Source organism: Podarcis bocagei, assembly GCF_964188305.1.
Source record: "Podarcis bocagei genome assembly, chromosome: 13".
NCBI classification, from domain to species: domain Eukaryota; kingdom Metazoa; phylum Chordata; class Lepidosauria; order Squamata; family Lacertidae; genus Podarcis; species Podarcis bocagei.
In genome coordinates, this window is record NC_138138.1 from 57,173,632 (window position 1) to 57,192,058 (window position 18,427).

An 18,427-nucleotide genomic window follows, 5' to 3' on the forward strand; every position below is an offset into this window, starting at 1 on the left:
GTGCTTCGGGGTGATGCCTTCGGCCACCGCACCGCGCCAGTCCTGGCCTGACCCAGAGGCAGCGCAGGTCTTGCAAGAGAGGGTGCGCGTGCAGAAACGCGCGCGCGTGTGTATGAACCTCCAAGTCACCTGGGAGCGCGCTGGGATCTGCGGGTTTCGAGTCCTGCGCCTCCCGCGAGTTTGTCTAAGACTAACGGTTTGAAAAATTTAATTTATTCAATTTGTATAGCGCCCTCCCTCCGCAGATCTCAGGGCGGATTACAACATAAGAATGCAAGATGAAAAACCCACACAAAATGCAATACCCCCCTTCAAAACCCCTCCCCATCATTTAAAAGGGATGTCAAAGGCTTGGAAGAAGAGGAACTTTTCCGCCTGGCGCCCAAAGGTTGTACAATGAACCTCACTTTTAATTTAAAAGAAAAAGCAGAGGCGAGAAAAAAATCCGCACCCAGACCGGACAGGGAACAGAGCGAGTTTTCAGCTGCGGGGTCTGAGAGGCTCAGGAGAAGCTTCTGAAGGCGACGCCCTCGCTGGGTGGCCGGTCCAAAGCGGCCTCTCCCTCCTGCCTTGCAGCGGGTTGGTCTGGATGACCCCTGGGGGTCCCTTCCAACGCTACAGTCCCGCGATTCCGTCGCGGCTCGTGAGCCTGGCTGCGCGCCTGCTTGTTGCTGTTGGGGGACTCCTCTCTTGCGCGACCTGCCAGGTGCGCTCTGGAGGGGGGGGGGCGCATAACAGGTGCCATGGGGCTAATTCGGGTGGGGTGGGGGCGCCGTCCTTCCAGCGAAGCCTGCGCGGGAGCATGGGGGGAAAGAGGGTCGTGAGCACCGTCTCCTTTCTGGGTCCTCCCCCCGCCCTGCGCCCTTGTCCCCAAATGCCCTCTCTCCCCACTTTCGCCTCCTCCATCCTCGTCTCTGACGTCGGGAGAGAGCCCCCCCCCCACCGCGCCGGAGTGATGAACCCCCCGCCGCCCCGGAGGCCAGGAGAGGGCGGGGCTTCCCGGCGGTGGGCGGGGCTTCTCTCCATCTTTATAGGGGGAGGCGGAGGAGACTTCTCCGCGCGCAGCCTGGGCGAAAAGGGACCGAGGAAGAAGAGGAGGAGGAGGAGGAGGAGGAAGACACACCGACCCAGCCTCGGCTCCCGGCGTCCGCCCGGCTCTCCTTCTCTCCTTGCGCGCAGCAGGTACTGCGGGTTGGGTTGGGGGGGGGGCGCAGCTCACCTCCACCAGCCCAGAATCTCCGCGTCCTTTTTCATTCCGGGAGGGGAAATGAGTTTCTATGGGGCCAGCCATTTTTACGGAGATCGGCCTCAGGGAGGATTTGCGGGAAGGTGCGCTAAAGGGGTCGCCTGGGGAGAATAGATGGGAGGGGGCCTGGGAGCCGCCCTGATCTTTGAGAGGGAGGGGGGCTGAGCGAGGACTTCCTTCCATATTTCTCTCCCCCACCCCCCAGTCTTGCAGGACCCTCCCGGCATTGTCTTCTTCCCGGCTGCCGATGGGAGTTCCCACCCCCCCCCGGTCGAAGTGAGCTGGGAGGGAGACGCGTCAGACGCCCCCATCACTTCCCCACTGCAAAATCTCCTGGGGAGCCGCTCCTGGCTATGCCCCCCCCGCCCCTCTTCTGCCAATTAATGCCCCTCCCGGGAATGGTCCGAGATAAGAGGGGGTCCATTTCCGGCCACCGCCTCCCATCTCCTCAGAGAGAAGCCCCTCCCCGCAGGGGGCCTGGGGCTTTGCCTGGGGAGGGGGCCTGTGGGGGGTGGGGGGAGGCGGCGAACAGCCGGCTCGCCCAGGGATGCTTGGCGGCGGCGTGGATCCCCATTGAATTCTCAGGTGCCCCCCTCCCGCTCCGCTTTCTCTCTCCCCCCCACCCTCCCGCCCCACTTCCAGGGGAGGGGTGGTGTTACATTTCCTTTCTTCGTGCCTGCTATTTATAGGGCTGGGCATGTGACGGGGGAGGGGGGGCGTCATCGGCACAGATGGAGCCCAGAGGGGGGGCGAGGGAGGGAGGGATGGGAGATGGAGGAAGGGTGGCCAGGAAAGATGAAGGAGGAGGAGCGGGGCCTCATTGCTGCCCCCCCACCCCACGTCAGATCTTTGGGGGGTGGGGAGGGCGATGAGGATCTCTCTGCGTTGCTGCAAAGCTCCTGGCTCCCTCCCCGCGCCCCCCCCCCTTCCAGCACCATCTGCTTTATATGGAACTGGTTCAATGCTGGGGAATCGGGGGCGGGGGCGGAGTCTGGTGAGGTGATCGTTTTAATTGGCCCCCCTGGTTAATTTCCATTCCCGTCAGTCTTGGCAGTTCCTGATTAATCCCCGTGAAGATCGATGGGGATTGATTGTGGGGGGTTGGGGAGCGCGGCGCCAGAGGTCACGCCAAGGGTATGGGGGGCGCAGCTTCCCCTCTCCCCACACATATCTCTGCCCCATCGCAGCGTAACCCCACAGGGTCACCCGATGGCCAGGACGCACAAAAGGCGGCCGTTCTTCAGATAAACTGCGGAACTCCCTCCGGCAGGAAGCGCCCTCGCCGGCTGCGAAAGAGGACCAGGCGAATTCAGGGAAGAGGCGGCGGGTTTCCTGCTTCTCGCTCTGTTGCCGGAATCAGATAACGCAGCGAAAGTCTCTGCGCCAGGGCAGCTTCTAGGAATCGCAAGGGGTGGGGGGAGAGCGCCCGAGGGGGCGGGTAGTTGGCCATCCTGAAGACAGGATTCTGCTGGGCCAGACGGGAGCCCTTTGGCCAGTCCAGCGGCGAAGCTCCTTTATTTATTTGTTCATGGAAAGCGGATCTCCTAGACGCCTTTTGAGGACAGAGTGCCACAAAGTGGGTCTGTAGCTGTGCGCGCACACATATAATCAAAGTGGGGCGTGTGGGGTGTTAGGCCAGAGGAAAGGCCTCTGCTGAGGGACATCATTCTGGGGGGTAGTTTGTCCATGAGACCAAGACGGGGTCCAGCGGTCAAGAAGGTGGTTTCTGGATCTGCTGCAGAGGGAAGTGAGGGGCCAGTGGGCCTGATCCTAGGAGGAAAACTCTGGTCCTCAACCTCCGCTGCCTTGTGGGATATCTTCAGGAGAAGAAACTACTCGGGAGTAAACCCTGGACAAATCCACAGTGATGGTTGGAATGTTCCTTGTTCGCCTCCCAGCAGCCCCTGCGGCCAAATCGGTGCCCAATGTCTTGGTCTGCTTTCCTTTGGAGCACACCAGTGAGGCTGAGAGGGGGGGGGGTCTTGTCATCTGGGCAGCCCAGGACCCCCAGACACACGACACACCTTTTGCCCCAGAGAGGTCATTTTGGGGCTGCTAATGCAGCCGTTTGACTTCACCCCTGGAGGCAAACTCCATTGTCTCTCCAGACAGACGGGTGCCGACAATGGTCAAAATCCACGCCCCAGTGTTGTGCCACTGAGGGGGTGTGTGTGTGATGACTCAGTCCAGGCCAGGGTCAGCAACAAAGGGGCGGTCTCTGTGTGGGTTCAGGACCACCCGCAGAGGGCAAACAGCCAAGTTGCCCTCAGAAGATTCTGCAGAGAGACTGGCTGAGTTTCATAAGAGGCCTGGACATTCATTGACTGCCTCCTGGCAGTTAAAAGGCCAGGTCCACCTTTGGCAGCCGTTGTCTCCTTAGGGGCAAAGGGGTTCCCAGCTGTGGAGATGCCACTCTCAGCGCTCTCTCGATCTTATCAGCGCAAAGGAGCCTCTGTGGACCTCAGAGTCTGGCAGTGGAGGTGTCCCTGTGGGGCTCAGGGGAGAAGAGGTAGACAGGCTCCTCCTCAGGAACTGAATTCGTTTGCTTAGCTTATTATTAGTCCCTGTGGGGCCATTGCTGAGAAGGCCCTGCTGCGAGGCTGGCCTGTCTGCTGAATCTCCTTCACTGGCGGGAGGCACTTAAGCAGGCCTGTGATGCAGCTCTCCAGGGGTGCGGTGGGGGCAGGCTTGCATGGGTGCAAGTGCCCCTATAAGTAGCCCATTCCCAAAGCAGACAGCTTTGCCCCTGATGCCCAGAATTGCAGAGAGGCACCTCCTTTGTGTGCCCTTTGCAGGTGAACAGAAATCCTTCCTTCTTGCCGTGTGTCACATGATTCCTTCCAAGGCCAAGACCTGGCAATGAACGCGGTTCTTTGGTTGGTGGTGTTGGAGATGAGAGCATTGGGGGGGGGGGAGAACCTGAGATCTCCCTCACGTGAAGCCCCTCCTGCTGCAGGAGCAAACGGATCCCTCTGACCCACCTGCAGGGAGATGGAAAATATCGGTATTTCGAGTCTTTCCGCCTGGTTTTATATTCCAGGCCTCATTTCTCCCGGGGCCTCTTTCGTCTCCCGGCTGAAGAGGCCTCGAGTTCCGCAGCATGGAATATTCATGATCAGTTGCTGAGGAAACGCGATCCCGGCGTCTCAGGTGCGAGTCCTTACCTGGGTCAAGGGCTTCCGGAGCTCAGGTCCTGCAAGCCGAGGCTGAGCTTGGGTTTCCAGTGTTCCTTGTGGTCACAGGGTGTGCGTCTGTCCTTGCCACAACCCCACAAAATCAGCCCCTCTTCTGCTTGCTGAGGTCCTGGTGTCTTCCTCCTTGACCTCTTCACTCACCACCCCCCTGCCAGCCCCAGAGGTCACAATTTGAGGAGACAGCGAAGCTGCAGTTCTGATTAGAATGATGAATTGTAAAGCTGGAAGGGTCTATGACAGGTGCCCCCCCCAACCTCTCTGCTTCCAAACCTCCAAGGAAGGAGAGTCCACCATTTCCCAAGGGAGTCCATTTGATTGTTGGGTGGTTCTTACCATCAGAACGTTCTTCCTGATGTTTAGTCGGAATCTGCCTTCTTATAGTTTAAACCCCTTGGTTCGGGGGTTCCTGAAGCAGCAGCAAACAAGCTTGCTCCATCTTCCACGAGAAAGTCCTTCAGATGATTGAGGATGGCTCTCATATCATCTCTTAGTCTTCTCTTCTCCAGCCTAAACAGACCCAACTCCCTCAACCGTTCCTCTTCAGGCGTGGGAGATTCTCTGAGTTCCTCTGGCAGAGAGAGGATGGTGTCCATCAGTAAGGGAAGTCATAGTGCTGCTCTCTTCTGCCTTGGTCAGACCCCACCTGGAGTCTTGTGTCTGGTCCTGGGCACCCCAGTTGAAGGATGTTGACAAGCTGGAAGGAGCGCAGAAAAGGACAGACGATGGAAGGTCTGGAAACCAAGCTTTGTGAGGAATGGTTGAAGGAGCTGGGGATGTTTAACTTGGAGAAGAGAAGACGGAGAGTGTGGGATGTGAAACACAAGAGCAGTCAAGTACTATGTTCCTAGAGTGAACATGTTTACACCTGGGGAGGAATGTTTGTCCAGCCAGCAGGTAAACTTCCTGTTTCCTTCTGGACTGGGACAGACTTCCTCTGCATGTGACTAAAGGTGGCCATGGCCTCACCTGTGCAGGTAACGACAAAAACACAGGGCAGGGTAGCCATACATGTATCGAAGAAGCAACATCTGCTTGGCCAAAGATGCTCTCTTGGCCTCCAGCCAAGAGAAGACAAAGGGACTGTCTCCTTATGAGATAGTTTCCAGGTGTGTATTACTTTTCTAAGATAAGTCTGCCTTCTGGGATCCGATTGTGAACAGAATGTGAGTGAGTAAACTCTTTTTATACTTTTATAGAAGACTGCGTCGTGTCTTATCTTTTAGGAGGGAATAAGGGGAAAATACCAGAACAGTTATTCTAGAGGCTTTAGCGAGCCTGAGCAAACGCATCCGCCGTGAGTTTAAAAGGGGGAATGCTACTCTGCTAAATTGTGAACTTGTTAACGCAAGTTGGAAAGGCTATAATCAGACAATATATCCTCTCCTGCATCCCTGAACATTCCCACAGAGAGGTCATCTGAAGGGATGGCACATGGAAAAAGGAGCCAGCTTGCTTTCTCCTGCTCTGGACTGTAGGGCTTCAGTGTTACAAGAAAGGCGATTCTGACTCAACACCTGGAAGAACTTGGAAGACATTAAGACCCGTTTTGACAGTGGAACGGTCTCCCTTGGAAGGTGGTGGACACTCCTTCCTTGGAAGTTTTTAAGCAGAGGTTGGAGGGCCAGCTGGGAGGGAGTCTTTGGTGAGGATTTCTGCATTGTGTGGGGGTTGGACTGGATGACCCTTGGGGTGTCCCAACTGTACAATCAACTATATGAGGGGAGTGGGGAGCTTACATACCCCCAAGACATCATCCCATGGCAGAGTGGTGAAATTGTGTGTGTGTGTGTGTGTGTGTGTGTGTGTGTGTGTGTGTGAGAGAGAGAGAGAGAGAGAGAGAGAGAGAGAGAGAGAGAGATTGGTCTTATGGAAGCATAGACCTTTTTTGTGTTTTTAAAGTCAGCTGGGAGCACTGTTTGCTCCCCATCCCACTCACCCCAAGGCAGACTGAATCAAAATCCCTTCCCTCATTGTCCTGATTTTGTCTCCAAAGCGCCTGGGTTGAGGCCAGAGGCTGCCAGAGCCAGGAGCACCGCCACCACCACCAGTACAACCAGTACCACCAGTTCCCCACCAGTGAGAGCGTCCCTGGGAGCAGATCAGCCAAGTAACAACGACCCGTAAAGCAGAGGTTTCCTTTGTTTTTGTTTCCATCTGGCGTCAAACTTCTCACAAGTGGCTGTAGCAGCGGCGGAACAGGGGGTTCAAGGCATAGCGGCTGACTCTGGGAGGGGGGGCTGTGGGGAAGGGCAGGGGGGCCAGTTCTGGATTTTGGGGGAGGGACAGCGAACAGCACTAGGGCCACATCAATGGGGCTTTTTTCTGCAAGAGTCAGGATTGTAATTTGCTGTGCCTTGAAGAAGAGTCTCCCCTGGGGGGGGGGCATTTCCCCTGACTGCATGTTTTGCTTCCTAATAACATACCTGGGGGGGGGGGCAAACTGTCTACTTGTAAGCCCCTTCTGGGAAAAGGGAAGCCTGGGGGGCACCCCGCTTTCTTAATGCACAACATGGAATGGAACCATCCCCCGACAGTTATCATGGATTTGGCCCACTGGGCATCTTCATTTTTGAGGTGCCAGTGGCAAAATGGGTGGTTCGATAGGACTCGGGTACTGTCTGGAATAAATGGGGTGGGGGACCCTCGCCTAAGTGCAGGAGCTCCGACTTGGTCCCCAGGTTATGGGGATCATGATGTCATATGCCCCACAGCCTCAGAACCCGGCTTCGGGTGGCACCAAAGTTTTGTGGGTGTGCTATAGTTGGCGCCCCCTTCCTAAGCACTTCTTTGATGGGGGGCTGGAGGGCTCTGAAGGCATTTTTCAATTTCTCTTAAGTTCCCACGCTTGGCAAATGTGGGGTGGGGTTGGGGGAGCAAGTTCCTAAGTTGCAGCTGACAACGCACCTACTTCTGAGTAAACCCACTGGAGTTAAGCAAGGGGGGTCGGGCTGTGGCCGGGACACGATAGGATAGGAGCTGTTTGTTCCCTTGACTTAATACTGCTTCCACCAGAAAATTGGGGTGCAGAGCAGGCTAGTCCTTTCCTGGATGAGAAAAGGCTCCCCTGATTTTTTCCTGTGGATCGATGCTCCTTTTGTGGTGGAACAAGGGCTGGGCCATTGCTTCAACTCCCAAAACAAGGGGGAAGGCTGCCTAAATCAACAAGCTGGGTCTTTTCTCCTTCCCACACCCACTCAGGACAGTCCGAAAACTCACTCTGCCCACCCACCTCTGGCCTCTGCAGCCTTCGCCCCTTTCAAATAACACAGAACCCTTCAGATTACGACATTCTCGCTTCCTCTGGTCTGGCTGCAGTTACAGCTGCCCACTTAACCAGCCGGTGTGTGAGAACATTAGAAGATTCAGGGCAGGGAAAAGGTTCAGGCAGCACGTAGCCAAACTATATTTCGGCATAGCTGACAGGCCAACGGAAGAGAAAGTGTTGTCATTTAGAACTTGTGGCTCCCAGTAAGTTTCCGAGCATAATTCAAAGGGTTGGTGCTGACCTTGAAAGCCCTAAACGGCCTCGGTCCAGTATATCTGAAGGAGCGTCTCCACCCCCATCATTCTGCCCGGACGCTGAGGTCCAGAGCCAAGGGCCTTCTGGCAGTTCCCTCCCTGCAAGAAGCCAAGTTACAGGGAACCAGGCAGAGGGCCTTCTCAGTGGTGGCTCCCGCCCTGTGGAACGCCCTCCCACCAGATGTCAAGGAAATAAACAACTACCAGACTTTTATAAGACATCTGAAGGCAGCCCTGTTCAGGGAAGCTTTTAATGTTTAATAGGTTATTGTATTTTAGTGTTTTGTTGGAAGCCGCCCAGAGTGGCCTGGGAAACCCAGCCAGATGGGCGGGGTATAAATAATAAAATATTATTATTATTGTGGACGTCCAATGTTGGATGATTCAGGACAGAGAAAAGCAAGCCCTTCTGCACGCAACTGCGGAACTCCCTGCCACAAGAGGCAATGGGCACCACCAACTTGGATGGCTGCGAAAGAGGAGGAAGCAAATTTACGGAGGAGGAAAGGGCTGTTTCCTGTCTCCACAGTCGGAGGCGGTAAATGATTCTGAATACCAGTGGCTGAAAACCACCTTGGGAGGGGCGGAGAGTGCGGCTCTTGCACTCAGGTCCTGGCTTGGGGGCTTCCCAGTTGAGGCATTGAGTTGTCCCCTGTGAGGGCAGGATGCCAGACTGGTTGTGCTGACATTCTTCTGAAGGTACCCTTCCCTGCCTCTCCCTGGGGGTGGGAAGCTTGCAGGAACGCAGAGAGGCTAGTTCTGCACTGGTTAGATCAGGAGAGTGGCCCCCAGGTTATGGGGGGGGCTCCATGTGGGACACAGGCTCAGCACACCTGATTTGGGGAGGGGAGGGGAGGGTTTTCTGTTGTGACACTTCAGGTAAAATGGATCTTGTTGCCCTGGCGGTGCTTCCAGGGTTACCTGGATTTTTCACCTGACGGGACAATTGGCAGGGAGAGTTTGTGGGGAAGGTGAGAAGGACCGGGAAGAGCACATATCCATATCCCAGCTGAGTCCTGTTCACACGATTTGAGTCTCGTTATTCTGCACAGAGTTGGAAAACCAGAATAATGTGGTGTCCCATCTTAGTTTCCCCAGTAATCCCAGTTTCTGGAGTGGGTGGGTGTCAATGGATGAACATTATACCTCCGTGAAGAGACCTTACCTTTGCTGACCTCACCTTTCGGAAAAACACACTCCCCCCCCTTTCCTTTTACTTTACTTTTTTGCCTTTGAAACGTTTGTTTTTCCTGCAAACACGATTTGGATGCAGCGGCAACAGCGAAGGGTTTGGCTTTGACACACCGGCCTTAAGGAACAAAGGCAGCCCATAATAAGACGTCTGCTTGTTTGTATTTTGTATGCACCCTAAAAAACATTCCGGTCCGGAATGGCATCTTAAGGTGTGGCTCTCTGGAGGGGGAGAAACACGTCTCAAAACAACCAGGTAGAAATAAGAGAAGAGCCACAGAGAGGAACTGAGAGCAGGGCAGAGAAAACAAGATTTTTTTGGGTGGATGGGGAGGAAACATAGTCTAGAAGCTAACCCTCCCCATCACCTCCAAAAGCCCTGTGCACAAGAAATATTTTTGCAGTGTGTGTGAGAGACAGACAGACAGACAGACTGACTGACTGACCAACCCCAGGCAGTGGGGGGCAGAAGCCCAGATGGGTGCAGTGCTAAACATGGCCTGCCCCACATTCCCCCCGCTTGATCTCCCAAGGGGGCAGATTTAGGACAGATACCAGGAAGATTCCTCACGCAGCACTAATTTGACTATGGAACTCCCTCCCACAAGAGCCACCAACTTGGAAAGAGGATCAGACAAATTCATAGAGGAGGAAGAGGAGAAGCCCGTCATGGGCTCAACGGTCTCCCTCCACAGTCAGAGGCAGCAAATGCCAGTCTCTGGAGAGGGGCGAGCTCAGCTCTTGCACTCGGATCCCATAACAGGCACCCGAGAGAACAGGAGGCTGGACAATTCCTGCCTCGCAGGGGGTTGCGCTGGATGACCCTCGGGGTCCCTTCCGACTCTCCAATTCTAGATCCCGCCTGATGCAGCAGGGATCTCAGAACTGTGGAGGTGGAAGGGACCCGAGGGTCCTCCATCCCAACCCCCTCCAGGCCACTGCCAGGCCGGTCCCCTTTTGGATTTGGGACTTGTGGGGGCACGTCTGCCCCTCCCTCCCCAGGCAGCAAAGCGCCTGGGGTACCCCCCTTCCTCGCCCTTCTGTGTCTGTCTAACCGGCTTGTTTTCAGAGGCCCCTGGCGCTTGGGGACCCCCGGCCAGCGCAGAGACCCCCCCCAGGGTGGTTTTCATGGAGGTTTATCTCCCTGCAGCCGCACAAGTCTGTAGCCTCGCGTGTAGACATGAAGCTGGAGAGCCCCAGTGCCGACTCGCAGCTGGAGTTTGTGGTGGCCACCGAGAAGGAGTTCGAGGAGATCCTGGCCATGTCGAAGGGCATCTACGGGGGGCTGGACTACCTCCCCAGCCGCTACCATGCCTGGATCCGGGAGCCCAACCGCACCGTCGTGCTGGCCAAGAAGAACGGAGCTGTGGTGAGAGCGGTGGGGGGGCCGGGCCGGCCAGATGCATCCTCTCCCCCCTCCCAGGGCCCCCACGGTGGTCCCTGGGAGGCTGGGGGGAGAGGACCTCTGCCACCTGGGGGGCTGAAATGGACGGGGGGGGGGAGGTCGTCTTGGTGGGTGCTGCTATGGAGCAACTCGGAGGGCCCAGTCAAGTCGCTGCCTGACAGGATCCTTGCATCGCAGCGGGTTGGGCTGGATGACCACATGGGGTCCCCTTGCAACTCTTACGGTTCTAGCCTTACCGTTGCTGTTTTCCTGCAAGGGAATAGGAACGGCAGTAAGCAGAAGCAAAAAACCCCCAGAGCCTGAAAATGAAATTTAGCAGCGGCTCCTGTGTTGCAGGGTGGGGTTGAACTAGATGACCTTTGGGGGTCCCTTCCAATTCTTTGGTTCCCACGATTCATTGCAGGTTTTTAAGGAGAGGCCAGGTGCTTCAGCTCCTGCACTGCCAGGGTTGGGCTGGAAGACCTTTAGGGGTCCCTCTCAACTCTGCGATTCTGCAAAAAAGGAAAAAGGTGATCTATAACCACAAAACCACCGTGGAGGCGATTCAAATGATATAGTATCTCTCGCAAGCTAGGGATCAATAGGAAAAGAGCCATTGCGCAACCACATGTGAAATAATAGGGTGTGGCGTTCTGGCTGCCTCATCCCGAAATGGATATTGCTGAGTTGGAGAAGGTTCAGAAGAGAGCAGCCAAAGCGATTGAGGGAGATGGAGCGACTCCCCTGTAGAGGGAAGGTTGCTGTGTTTGGGACTTGAGAGAGCAGGCGAGGGAGTTTGTGGAATTATGCAGGGCGAGGAGAAAGTGGAGCGAAAAAGGCTTTCCTCCCTCTCTCCCAACGCAGGAACCAGGGGATCACCCAGGGAATCTGGTGCTGGCGATTCAGGGCAGAGAGAAGGAAGCCGTTTTTCATACAGAGCACAGAGAAACTATGGCCTCCAACTTGGATGGCTTTAAAAGAAATTCATGCCTTCTGGATCCCAGTTACTGGAATCTGCAGGAGGGCATTCGGATCCTGAGTTCGAATTCTGATTGTGGGTTTCCTTTTGGGGCACCTGTTTGGCCCCCAGCTGCTGGACTAGTCGGGCCCCCACTGGCTTGACCCAGCTTCCTCAGGGGTCTCCTGGCCTCCTTGCACCTGGGGGAGGCAAACTGCATTTCCACGGCCCCGATCCAGGCAGATCTTCCGAGGAAGCGCTTGCTCCCGCGATCTTCCGTGCCTTTTGCTCCATAGCAGGGTCCTGAGCAGCCCGAGACCTCCTGGCGCCCCCTCCCACTTCTGTGCCCCTGGTGCCAGCTTCAGGGGGGGCAGATAAAAGGGGTCCTTTGTGGGCCACCCCCCAGATCGCACTCTTCACACATGGCGGGTTTGGGGTGGGGAAGTTGGGGGAGCCTGGAGCTCATGGGTAAGTCTGTTGCACACGCGTGTGTAACGCTGGCACCGCAACTGGACGTGGTTTTCGCACTCGCCCCCTCCTCGTCCGGGGGGGGGGGAGATTTCCAGGAAAGGGGGGAGGAATGGTTGAGAAATGGAGCCAAACTCCATTCAAAATCTGCTACCAGCCGATTCTGCCAATTTAAGTGGGAGCCTAAATCCTACAGGATGGATGCGATTGGACCCCCCCCCCCCAGCCTTAATTGCATTTGGTAAGGACAGTGTGTGTGCGTGGTGGGGGGCACCCCCCCAATTATGGGGTGTTTCCCAAAATCTGCAAATCTCAAACACATACGGGTCATCCTGCATAAAATCTTAGTCTGGACTGTTTGGGGGAGAACTGTAGGCTTATAGCCTTTCTCTCTGTGGGCTGTTAGATGGTGCTATTATTATTATTATTATTATTATTATTATTATTATTATTATTAGGTCCTGAGGAGGCTGTATCCCTCCAAGGCAAGGGTTGGGCATTAAAGCGCTCGCTTGCTGGGGTCACCTGCAGATGGAAAGAGGTGGGCACGCCTTCCATCGCCCCTCCCTCGGCCCAAACCCGCAGGCCGCTTAACGGTGACTCCCGGGCTGGGCTAGATGACCTTTGGGGGATCCCCTCCTGACTGCAATTCCTCCAGTTCCGGTGCCTGGGCGTTCCTCACCCTCTCTCTTTCTCTCTCTCTCTCCCGTCTACTGATGATTTAATGGGATTCTGTTTCCAGCTTCATTCTGGACTTTTCCTTTCTCTCTCTCTCTCTCTCTCTCTCTCTGCCTCCCTATCTCTTTCTCTCTTTCTATTTTTTAAAATAATTTTAATAAAAAGAAAAAAAAACAATGGATAAAAACCGAATGATTTTCGCTGGATTTTATTCACGTAGGTGTGTGGGGGATCAGGCCCCCCGTCCAGGAAGGTGGCGGGGGCTCCCTCGGAGGAACCGTGGAGGGGCTGCTGCAGCGCGGATCCTAAATCCTTACAGTTCGGCCTCAGGACCCAAGTTTCCAAAATAAATGTCTCCCTCTTTCTGTGTCTCTGCTCTTGAGACCCCCGTAGCGTAAAGGGCCCCGTCCAATGGTACTAGTATGATCAGCTTACTCTGTGATCTTCCCTATATATAAATATATATCTATATATATAAACCCCTCTATATGCCTGTATATATATTTTTTTGTTGTTCTCTTTTCGTGTAATTGCTTAAAAATGTATGCCAACGCTTGGCATTTGAACAGTGGTCTCCCCCCACCCCAGACCTCTCTCTCTGCCTCCCTCCTCGCCCAACCCCCCTCACCCGCCCGCCCCCACCTGCCCCCTCCCTCACCTAACTTTGTTTAATTAACGCCACCATTTTTTTCCAATTACAGATTTTTTCAAGATTGTAGGTGACTTGGTGCAGCGCACTCAGGGTTAAACTCTCTGCTCTCTCCCCTCCCCCTCCTCCTCCCCCCACCCTATATCTCCCCCTCCCCTCCCGTCCCCGTCCCCGTCCCCCAACCCAACCCAACAACCAGATTGGGCTCCAGTCGGTCTACATCATTGACGCTGGGGAGACGGCTTTGGTGGAGGGGCTCCGCGTGGCCCCCTGGGAGCGAGGGAAAGGGGTGGCCGGGGTCCTCCAGCGCTTCTGCTCAGAGATGGTCAAGGAGAAGTACCCCGAGGTCAAGGTGTCGCGCTTGACCCGGGACGACAAGCTGGGACCCAAAGACTTCAAGAAGTACCGTGTCATCGCGAAACAGGTGAGGGAGCCGCGTGGACAGAGGTACGCCGTCCCCATGACGGAGCACAGGGAGGGAGGAACTCTGCGCATGCACAGAGACACTGGGGGTCAAGCCTGGCTGGCAGGGGAGCTCCCAGGGCTTGAACCGGGGGACCCAACTTTAAGAGATCGTGGACTTGTAAAGTCGGAATCGTAGGGATGTGAATAGATGCTGAGAGAGCATTACAGATCCTTCCTTCCTTGTGAGTTCAGCAGAGAGCATCCCTTTGCAACTTAGAGAGGCAGGTTTTAGGCCAGGGGTCAGCAAAGCTTTTCAGCAGGGGTCCGGTCCACTGTCCCTCAGACCTTGTGGGGGCCGGACTATATTTTGGGGAAAAAAAATATGCCCCACAAATAACCCGGTGATGCATTTTAAATAAAAGCACACATTCTACTCATGTAAAAACACGCTGATTCCCAAACCGTCTGCAGGCCGGATTTAGAAGGTGATTGGGCCAGATCCGGCCCCCAGGCCTTAGTTTGCCTACCCATGTTTTAGGCTTTTGGTTTAAGCGATCCAGGATTGCTTTAAGGCGGACTGGTTTTTCCTGCTATTTGTCCCTTTTCTCCCCTTAAAATAATAACCGCACACAAACAATCTTGTAAAAAGAGCATTTACAGTCGTACCTTGGTTTTCAAACGCCTTGGTACTCATCTGTTTTGGCTACCGAACGCCACAAACCTGGAAGTGAGTGTTCCGGTTTCCAAACGTTTTTTAGAAGCCGAACGTCTGACGCGGCTTCCATGGCTTCCGATTGAGTGCAAGAAGCTCCTGAAGACAATTGGAAGCCACACCTTGGTTTTCAAACATTTTCCAGATGTTCGAATGGATTCCGTTTGAGAAGCAAGGTACGACTGTCCTCTTGTTGAGGAGTAACTGATACAGCAGCTTTGTTCAGGCCAGCTTAAAATGCTAATTCAGTTTCCAAGACATCCTTCAGTCTAGCTTAAAGCGATGTCTCAGCTTTGGAGCTCAGACCTGCAGATGTTCTTACATGTTGGCTTCTTGGGAAGAGTGATGGAAAAAGAGAAGAAAGAGGATATTCCCAGGCAGGTGGGAGGAGATACCTGGCTATGCCCCCCCCCCGTCAGGGCACAGAGGGGGTGTCTCTCAAAGAGTCCTCTCTACCAAACTTACAGGAAAACTCTGTGAGCTTCAGCGCCCACCATGTGCCCGTCTAACAAACCCGAATCTTAGTTTTGACTGCATTGCATTGTGTCCTTTCCTACTGCATCACGGTGTGGGACGCTGGTTTGACATCAACTAATAGGAAGTGCCTACAGAGGGTGGTGAATACAGCATGAGATATTATGGGCTGTCCCATGAATCTGCTGGATGAAATAGCAGACGATCGTTGCCTCAGGAGAGTGAGGAAAATTCTCAGGGATGATTATTCACACCCTGGACGGCACTTTCTTGATCTCCTGCCCTCGGGCAGAAGATATATAGAAACATGATTAGTCGTGCCAACAGGGTAAAGAACAGCTTCTATCCGTGGGCTGTTAGGCTGCTGAATGAAAAGATAACAACAGGGCAACGGACTTTTGGGTTTGGTGGATGTGCGTCAGTAAACGAGGGGAATGAAGACTAAGAGAGCTGAGGGGGTGCTCATGTAATCTCACTGTATACAAGTTGTACAAGTGACAATCAAGTATTTCAATACCCCACAGGAAGGGAGACCCAGGATCATCTAGTCCAACCCCCTGCAATGCAGAAATGTGCAGCTGGCCAATATGGGGATTGATCCCGCAGCCTTGGCATTATTGGCACCAGGATCTAACCCACACAGCTATCCTGCACTCCTATGACTCCAGGGGCCCGTCCCAGAGTGGAGAGAGGGGTGGTGCTTTCTGAAGAGGCTCAGACGGCCTTCTGTGTCCTTGAACCTGTGTCAAATAGGTTCTGGGGAGCAGCTGCCAGCTGCCCCCCATCCCAAGTGGGTGACTCTGGGCTCTCAAATTTCAGTGGTGCCACAATTTGGCACATCTCGCCTTCCATCATGAGAGCCCTTTGCTGTGGCAGCCTCTCAGCTTAAGAACCCGGTTTGGGCAAAACAGCCGTGCCGCCTCTTCCCATGCGTGTTTCAGGACTGAGGTCAGGCTCCAAGTGGTGGGGAGACTGCAAAGAGAGAGCTGTGGGGTGGGGCTGTGTCTGTCTCTGCAGGTAGAGCTGCCTTCAGTTGACCTATGGTCCTGGGTTGCTTGTGCTCAGATCCGAGAAAGAACTCTCTGATTCCATCTCAGGACCTTTCCAGGTGAGGAGACTGCCTTCTCCTCCATCACAACCTGGTGGAACTTCTCCTCCTTCTGCTGCTCTGAATTCTTCTCCTTCTCCTCCTCCCCTTCCTCTTCCTTCCTCTCTCCAGGGGATCCTGCTGGTGCGCTTTGATGCCCAAGAGCTCCTCTCTCGCCTTGACGCTGTGGTGCTGGCGCTGGCTGAGGCTGGCTTCTGCCTGGAGCCGTCTGAGCTCCTCCTGGAGAGCGAGGTCCCCGAGGTGGTCCTGCAGGAGTCCTTCCAGCGGAAGGTTCTGCCCAACCAGACCATCATCCAAGACTGGCAACCCTTCAAGGCCACCGCCGGCAACCTGGGCCTGCTGATGAAGAAGGACCTCTGCTGGGTGGTCGACCAGAAGGCCCGCCCCACCGTGGCCACGCTCAGCACCCGGCCCTTCCCCATCCCGCTGGGAGAGGACTGGTTCTACCTCAACATTGACGCCTTCGGGCGCGACCTGGCGCACGTCAAGAGCCAGCTGCTCCACCACCTGCGCCTCCAGGTGCCGGCCGCCCAGCAGGGGAAGGTCATGTGCCAGCTCTTCCTGGAGCCGGCCCTGTGGTTAGACATGGCCACCTTCTGCCAATCGGCCCTGGGTCTGGAGCTGGCCAAGGACTACACCGAACAGTACCTGCTGGAGTCCGACATCTGAGGGGTTGGGGGAGGCCAAGGGGGCAGCGGCGGGGAGCTCAGGGGTGGGGGGAAGAGGGAGGAGCGGCGGGGCCCCCTCCTCCCCTCCCTCTCCCCTCCCTCCCCCCTCCTCCACCCCCCCAACTCCCCTGCAACGCAGCACTTTCTGAGCCTTTTAACATTTTATCCTGGAAATACTTGGTTACCCTGACCCAAACCCAGTGCCCCCCCCACCTCCAACCCTGACGTAGACGATGAAACCCCAGTTCTCCCTCCCTTCCCTGGGCAGCAGTTAGCAATGTGGGTGGTTCGGTCCGGGGAGATGGATGGGGCAGCAGCAGAGAAAATGGGGGCGGGGGGCTTGGAGGAGGTTCTCGCCGGAGCGGCTGGCTGGTCCTTGGCAAAGCCTTGCCCACCCCCCACCCCGAGCAGTGGGCACCCATGGGCGAGAGAGAGAGAGCAGGGGGCCTCCGCGGCTGCCTCTGTTTTGAGATAAATAATCAAACAGTCCAGGTCTTAGCGCTGTGGGGAAACCAAGAGAAGTTTGGCCTAGATTCCATTTGCTCTTTGCAGCCCTCGGCTCTGATGATCATGAGCCGCTGAGATTCCACCTGGAACAGATCCCGTCACTGCAAGCTCATCTCTAGGCCCATGAGGGCTAGAAACCTAGCTTTCTTTAAAACGCAGGCTGGGGTTCTCCTGGCCGTTGTGGTGCAGCAGACACTTTTAAGGGAAGCCCATATGAGGTCCTGGGACCACCAGAGAGTCACTGGCTCCTCCCAGACTTTAGTGTGTGTTTTCGGGTGGGGGGCAGCGATAGTCGCACAGCAATAGCCCCTTTCACTTGTGCAGCCCCCCGTCCGCCCCCTTCCTCCCCCCCCCAGCCAGGCGCTTAGCAACAGCTGACATGGTGACGGAGGAGGAGCCCCCCCTTGCAACGGTTGACATGGCAGCGGCTGAGGGAGCCTAGCAACGAGGCTGACGCACGGGGCGGCGCCTGGCAACGGTTGATGTGGCGATGGAGGCCGGTGATGTGATGACTGATGGCAGAAGGCAGCAAGGTCGTCGCGACCTCCCCGGCCCCTGCAGAAGGGACCTTGCAGGGCTTGGCGGACCCCCCCTGTCCCCTCCCCATGATTTTGCCTTGCACTCCCCCCAGCCCCCCACCCCTTTCCCCCTAGCGCCGCTTTCAGACTGACTAACGTGCAATATTAGATTCTTGTAAATGGAGATATATTTATAAATCTATGGTGTGCAAAATGTGTGGGGAGCTTTCTTGCGCTGCGCGTGGCGGCCTGCCTGCCGGATCCCTCGGGGGTCAGAGCTGTCGGGGATCCCAGAACACACACAACACACACACACACCCATACACATCTGCCTGCATTTTCTCCGGTTTGTGGGAAACTGGGATCCTGCTCTCTGTGTGTTGACATATCTGGAGGTGATGCCAAATTTTGAGTAGAGAGACAGTGGAGGGGGGGTTCTATTCTGCCTTGTAGGGGGGCTTAGATGATGATGATGATGATGATTATCAGCTAGCCAGTCACTCCTGGTGGGAGACCCTCCTCTAACCACCTGCCCCTACTAAATGCCTTTGCTTGGCTGTTCTGCCCCATTAGAAATAATGATTAGCAGGTTCTTTAGGAGGGAATTCTCACTCGCTCTCTCACATACGTTCATAGAATCATAGAACTGGAGAGTCGGAAGGGACCTCAGGGGTCATCTAGTCCAACCCCCTGCAATGCAGGAATCTTTTGCCCAACGTGGGGCTCAAACCCCCGACCCAGAATTCCA

At 55.4% G+C, this 18,427-nt stretch overlaps 1 protein-coding gene across 3 annotated transcripts; it reads left to right on the forward strand.

The window, feature by feature from the left end:
- The first annotated feature begins 1,029 nt into the window (after positions 1-1,029).
- Positions 1,030-17,034, forward strand: NAT16 (N-acetyltransferase 16 (putative)). 3 transcript variants are annotated; one of them, XM_081168128.1, is made up of 5 exons: positions 1,032-1,182; positions 6,434-6,571; positions 10,301-10,519; positions 13,487-13,711; positions 16,098-17,034. In XM_081168128.1, exons 3-5 carry the CDS (start codon positions 10,331-10,333, stop codon positions 16,653-16,655), a joined length of 972 nt encoding a protein of 323 aa, XP_081024254.1. In that variant the 5' UTR covers positions 1,032-1,182; positions 6,434-6,571; positions 10,301-10,330; the 3' UTR covers positions 16,656-17,034. The 3 variants fall into 3 exon arrangements, with proteins under 3 accessions (XP_081024255.1, XP_081024254.1, XP_081024256.1); XM_081168129.1 differs by lacking the exon at positions 6,434-6,571 and having other exon boundaries at positions 1,030-1,182; XM_081168130.1 differs by lacking the exons at positions 1,032-1,182; positions 6,434-6,571 and adding an exon at positions 12,859-13,052 and having other exon boundaries at positions 10,383-10,519.
- Positions 17,035-18,427: the final 1,393 nt, after the last annotated feature.